This window comes from Gavia stellata, chromosome 5 (assembly GCF_030936135.1).
Source record: "Gavia stellata isolate bGavSte3 chromosome 5, bGavSte3.hap2, whole genome shotgun sequence".
Lineage (NCBI taxonomy): Eukaryota > Metazoa > Chordata > Aves > Gaviiformes > Gaviidae > Gavia > Gavia stellata.
Genome location: NC_082598.1, coordinates 52,891,574 through 52,894,758, shown reverse-complemented (window position 1 = coordinate 52,894,758; position 3,185 = coordinate 52,891,574). Strand labels below are relative to the sequence as shown.

Sequence of the window (3,185 nt, the reverse complement as noted above, 5' to 3'; positions counted from 1 at the left end):
AAAATACATAAAACAATGGCAGCTGGCTTTGCTAAAATTAAAATAAACGATTCTCCTCGTAGAAAAGTTTTTTTTTCTTTAAAAAAGAGAAGCAGAAATAGTAGCAAACACTCCATAATAAATACGTTTCCTATTACCACGAAAGCAAAATAAAACGGACATAAAAGTTTGACACGACAAAACCGTTTTCGTTTTGTAGAGAGCGTTAGGATTAAGTGGCTTAATTAAATGTCGGTCCCCAATTGGCAGTCAGTTAGGAGCTTTCCTCCTGAAACCGCATCTCCAGCCGCTGATAAAGTGCTTGCGCCAAGTTTCCCCCCAAAAGACGCCGACGTGGTGCGCGGGGAAAACCCGCCTGTCCTCCGCTGTTTACCGGGCAGGACGGCGCGTTATTCGCCTTTTGCCTGCCTGGGTGCGTGTTTCCACAGCAGTGGGACCCGGGCAGGATCGGCGCCCCGGAAGACGCGGGCGTGAGCGCGGTGCGGGCGCGGGAGGGGAGGGCGCGGGCGGCACCCCCGCCCGCCGGGCAGCCGCGGCGGGGCCGGACTTTCTCCTTGCGCTTCAGCTGCCGCCGGGCGCCGCGCTGCCGGTGGCGCGTTGGCGGGGGGAACGGCAGCGACTTCTAGGCAAAAGAAACTTCAGACGTGGTCACTAAAAATAATGGAAAAAACCAACCCCCAACCCCCCCGACGCGGACAGACGGGGCGGGCACAGTCACTCGCGAGCAGCCCCGGTCCCCTGGACAGACCGAGGGGCCGCCCGGGGGTGGGAGAGGAGGGGGCGGATCTCAAAGCCGGCCGAGGGCAGCCGACGCCGTCCGGGACGGCACCGCGGCCGCCGCTCGCCCCGCGGCGGAGTCCGCGCTCCGAGGGGCGGCCGCGGCCCCGGCCCCGGCCCCGGCCCCGGCGGGGTGTCGGGGCGGGCGCCCCCGCCCTAGCTGGCCTCGTCCGAGTCGCTGTAGTGGGAGCGGGGCGAGAACTCCCCGTCGCTCCTGTGGGACCGGGGCGACGTTTTGCTCCGCTCCTGCGGCGGCTGCCCGGGCTGCGGCACGAGGAGGGCGGGGGAGGGGGCTCTCTGTCCCATCAGGGCGCCCTCCGCGAAGGAGGGGAAGTGCAGCGGGTCGAGCGGCACCGAGTAACCCCCCGCGGCCGGCGGCGGGGGGAAGCGAGTCCTGCCGTGCCCGGGGGGCGAGGCTCTCGGCGGCCCCGGCGGCGGCGCCGGCGGCGGCCCGGCCCCGGCGGCGCAGGGCGGCTCGAAGGGAGCCCCGCGGTGCTCGGCCTTGCCGGGGGCGTCGGGGGGGGCGGCGGGGCTGTGCAGCAGCTCGGCCAGGGCGCTGATGTAGATCTGCGCCATCTGCAGCGTCTCGTACTTGGAGAGCTTCTTGTCGTTGTTGAAGGAGGGGATGACGTTGCGCAGCTGGTCGAAGGCGTGGTTCAGCCCGTGCATCCGCCGCCGCTCCCGCGCGTTGGCCGCCAGCCGCCGCTGCTTCTGCACGCCGCTCACCTGCGCCCGCAGGCCGGGCCCGCCGCCGCCCCGCGGCCGCCCGCCGCCCGCCGCCGTGCCCCGCGCCCCGCCGGGGCTGCTCCCGCCGCCCCGCGCCGCGCTCCCCTCCGCCGCCGCCGCCGCCTCCTCCTCCTCCTCCTCCTCCCCGGGCAGCAGGTAGCGGGGCGAGGCGGCGGGCAGGCGCGCGGCGCAGCACACGCCCAGCCAGCCCGGGGCGAAGCCGCAGCCGCCCGCCTCCGGGCCCAGCGGCGGCTCCGGCGCCCCCAGCTCCCGGGCGCCCTCGGCCCAGGCGGCCCGCGGCAGGCTCATGGCTCTAGCGCGGGCGCCGCGCGCCCATGGGGGCAGGGCAGGGCAGGGCCGGGCCGGCTCGCGGCGGTGCCCGCCTGCCTCGCGCGTGGCGGCCCGACGTCTCCGGTGTCGGCCGGGCGCCGCGCCCCCCTTTAAGGAGCGGCACGCGCCGGGGTCCCCCCCGAGCTCCCCCCCTTCCCTGCCTCGCGCCCCACCCCTCCCGCCGCCCGCCCTCCACTCGCGCCGGTCGCGTGTCGGCGCGGCCAATGGCGCGCGCGCGGGGGCCGGCGCGTGCGGGGAGCCAATGGCGCGCGGGGCGCGGCCCGCCCGGCGCGCGGCGCGGGGGAGCGGAGGTCGGGGACGGCGGGCGGGGGAGCCGGCGGCACGCGCGGACCCGCCCCGCCCCGCCCGGGGAGGCGCGCGCCTGGCGGCCACCCCGCGCGCGGCGGTGCGGAGCGGGGGGGCGGCCGCGGAGCGCCCTGACAGCGGCGGGCGGCCCCGCCGGCAGCGGGAACCGGCACCCGCCGGCGCCCGGCCCTCCCCGCCGCGGCCGCCGCTGAGGACGCCCCGTCGCGCCCGCGGCGGGCAACGTCCATCCCCTTCCCCGCCGGCCCAGAGCCCGTAGGCTCCGGCGAACGCCCGCCTTGGCGGGCACGGCGCCCTGCCTCCCCGCGCCGGGCGGGGGTCGCCGTCGGCCCGAGCCAGCGGCGCGGCGCGCTGCCCGCCCGGGGACGCTGCCGCGGGGTGCCCCGGCAGCCCGGGGCCCGCAGGCGGCCGCGGGGGCCGCGCTGCGCCGCTCTGCGGGGGAGCGGCTGCGAAGCTGCCGAGCGTACGCCCTCGCTTTTGGCGCGCCCACCCCCGGGACACGCGGGGAGCCCGCGCGGGGCCCGGCAGGCCAGGACCGGCGGCGGGACGGCACATGTGCGCCGCACCCGGGGCTGCCACGTTTTCGGCGGGGTCCCGATCCCCCGCCAGCACGTTCTTTTGTGCGGCCGGCAGCAGCTCCGCGAAGGTGGCGGCGGGGAGGGAAGTGACTCCGGGCGCGCACCTTGCGAGCATCCCTGGCGAGCGGCCGCCCCTCCCGCCACCGCCGCCCGCGTGAAGGGGAGAAGCGGAGGTTTGCTCCCGCGAACAGGCGCGTTGAGAACAAAGTGACGGGCACAGCGTGAGGCAGATACGGTTTTTCAAACGTGAGTAACTCGCGAGCCAAGGAGATCGAGGGAGCGCAGCAGCTCACAGCCATGCGGTGGTGACACAAAATGAGGAACCGTACTAGTTTCTGAGGCCGGCTGAGCGCGTTGCAGGCGCCTGGGGCCCACCTTCCATGCGCAACTGGACGTCTTCGAGCAACAAGGACGTTGAGGGTTTGCTCTCTTTTAACAAGAAACCCAGGC

At 74.0% G+C, this 3,185-nt stretch overlaps 1 protein-coding gene across 1 annotated transcript; it reads right to left on the bottom strand.

Annotated features, from left to right (window-relative positions):
- Positions 1–933: 933 nt before the first annotated feature.
- Positions 934–1,812, bottom strand: ATOH1 (atonal bHLH transcription factor 1). Its single transcript, XM_059818172.1, has one exon. It carries the CDS (start codon positions 1,810–1,812, stop codon positions 934–936), a length of 879 nt encoding a protein of 292 aa, XP_059674155.1.
- Positions 1,813–3,185: the final 1,373 nt, after the last annotated feature.